The sequence below is a fragment of the Rhinichthys klamathensis genome, unplaced genomic scaffold, assembly GCF_029890125.1.
Source record: "Rhinichthys klamathensis goyatoka isolate OS25496 unplaced genomic scaffold, OSU_Roscu_1.1 h1tg000242l_1, whole genome shotgun sequence".
NCBI classification, from domain to species: Eukaryota; Metazoa; Chordata; class Actinopteri; order Cypriniformes; family Leuciscidae; genus Rhinichthys; species Rhinichthys klamathensis.
Window position 1 is genome coordinate 634,540 of NW_026606764.1, and position 2,508 is coordinate 637,047.

At 41.7% G+C, this 2,508-nt stretch overlaps 1 protein-coding gene across 1 annotated transcript; it reads right to left on the reverse strand.

Moving 5' to 3' along the window:
• Positions 1-1,094: 1,094 nt before the first annotated feature.
• Positions 1,095-2,307, reverse strand: LOC130100455 (putative nuclease HARBI1). Its single transcript, XM_056265933.1, has 2 exons — positions 1,421-2,307; positions 1,095-1,302 (listed from the first exon to the last, which is right to left on the reverse strand). Exons 1-2 carry the CDS (start codon positions 2,305-2,307, stop codon positions 1,158-1,160), a joined length of 1,032 nt encoding a protein of 343 aa, XP_056121908.1. The 3' UTR covers positions 1,095-1,157.
• Positions 2,308-2,508: the final 201 nt, after the last annotated feature.

Here is a 2,508-nt window from a genome sequence, read left to right on the forward strand (position 1 = left end):
TCACATGTATGACGCCAAAGGATGAGAACGGGCTGATATGGTGGACAGTCGCCTATGTTCTGGGGGATAAGCGGAGGACGGGAAAGTGGAGTGTGTGGAGTCAACATCGACGTTACCGGCAGGGTTCCCTCAGCCACTGACAGCAGCACCCGCCTTGTCAAGAGGAAGAGCCAGATAGTCAAGAGGAGAATACAGTTAACTGCGGGTGATTGTTTTAAAGAAATCAGTTTGTTTTTTACTTTTGCTTCATTGCCGTCGATTTGATGCTAATAAAGTCAAGTTGATGTATGCTAATGTGAACCGGTAAGCTTGCTAGCCAGCAAATAAACGTGAACAACGTAATGCCTCAGCCTATAATACAAGGAACCTATGTTCTAGGTCTGCAATTTATATAATGTAGGAATCCGATTCATGAAGCAAGTAAGGTAATGTTATGTCTGTACTTATTTTTCCCTGTCTTTGACTTGGGACCGAAGCGAGGCAGTGGAGGAGGAGCCGGGTGAGAGACGGGAGGGGACGGGAGATGAAGAGTCTGAGTCAGCATCAGGATCAGCATCAGCTACAGCTGCTGGTCCCGTGGTTTGCACATCAGTGTCGAGAGGAACAACTATGTCAATGGTGCTAGACAAACAATACAGAAATCTTGAACTGGAAGAGAGGAAATTGCTGCTCGAGATTGAAGTTTTACAGCTTCAGAGAGATAAATTAAAATTAGAGTTGCACAAACAGTCACTGGAGTTGTGAATATCTTGAATACTTCCAATAAGACAATGAGGTATTTTAGGCTAATTCTTTTCTTTGTTTTTTAAAGCAGTTTCAAAAGTTAATATGTTGAGTAGGCCTACTTCTAATCTGCCTTATTAGCTTTCCACTGGTTAAGAGTTTGAACGGTAGATATGTTGTACTTTTAATAACCTTGATGATTTTGATATGAATGAAATGAGACACAAATGCTGTATAATTTATTGTACTAATTTATTGAATGCACAGTATGTCACTTGTTTTGTGAGAAAATTGGTTGAATGAACAGTATGTCACTTGAGAAAACTTCAAAAAATAAATGTATATATTTATTAAGTTGGTTGCTACTCATTTAAGCCTTATAGGTAAAGACAGACAACATGGTGACCCACTTTGATGTGATTTTTGTTGTTGTTTCAGACATTGAAAATCCTGTCAACATACATCTGACGCACATATCGACCGGTTCCATTCTGCTCCTCTAAATCTTCTCTGTCCTCCAGTTCATTGTGATTGTCATCTCTGATATCCTCTCCTTGAGGGTCAGGTAGCCGGAGATCCCTAATGATTAAGAAGTAAACAATTATGATTATAGTTGTAGAATGTGGTAAATAGTTATTCAATTAGGCCTATTGGAAATGGCTAGCAATTTAAATTGTTTGTTTTCAGGTAGGCCTACCTCGCTATGTTATGCAGCACAACAGTCGCACAGATGATGTTACACACTCTGTCAGGTGGCATTCGCAATTCCCCATGTAGACAATGGAAACGCCTCTTCAGTACACCAAATGCCCGCTCTACAGTGTCACGAGTTGAACAGTGTGCTGCGTTGTAGTTTCTCTGTGCAGGTGTAGTAGGATTCAGGAAGGGAGTTAGGAGCCAAGGTTTTAGAGGGTAGCCAGAGTCCCCCAACAGGACCCCATCGATAATGCCTTGCTCAAATGCACGGAAAAGTTGAGAATTTTGAAGAATTCGAGAGTCATGAATTGATCTGGGCCAGCGGGCCACACAGTTGAGGAACCGGAGATCAGAATCACAAACAGCCTGAATGTTTAGGCTGTGATATCCTTTTCTATTCACAAACAAATGTTCATGAGCTGTTGGAGCCTGGATTCTGACATGTGTCCCATCAATTGCTCCAACAACATTGGGAAATCTTGCTATGCTGAAGAACCCTCTTTTGACTTTGTTCAGCTCAGCCAGTTGGTTTGGAAACTGAGGGAGCTTATTTGAAAGTGCCCTTGATACCCTGTATACCACCCGTGACACAGAAGCTTTGCTGAGTCCCACTGTGTCACCAACAGCATTCAGAAACGTTCCTGTTGCATAAAATCTCAACGCAGTGCAAACCTGTAGCACTGCGGGAATGCTGTGGCTTCTTGAAGTGGCAGGGCTCAGTACTTCAGCTAATTCATCTGTCAGTATAGCTTCCTTGGGCAAACGAAACCGACCGATGAAGTCCTCATTATTATATATTTCCAGTAGGTTACTGCGGTCCCTAAAAACCCTTTCCCTTCTCATAGCTCTCTCCATAACGTCGTCATCAAACCATAAATTATGAGCCATTTTCCCTTTTCTTTTGGCTGTTTGTAATGTAACTGATTGCTACTGTTGGTTGCCATGGTACCATAGAGTCTTAGACCTGAGTTAGCCTGGGGGTAAGGTGTCTAATTTTTTTGGTCTAAATTAAGTCAGTCTTTACTTTTGTGAAACTGTCTAACTTGCATTAGACTAGTCTATGAGCAAATTTTAGACTTGTCTAATATA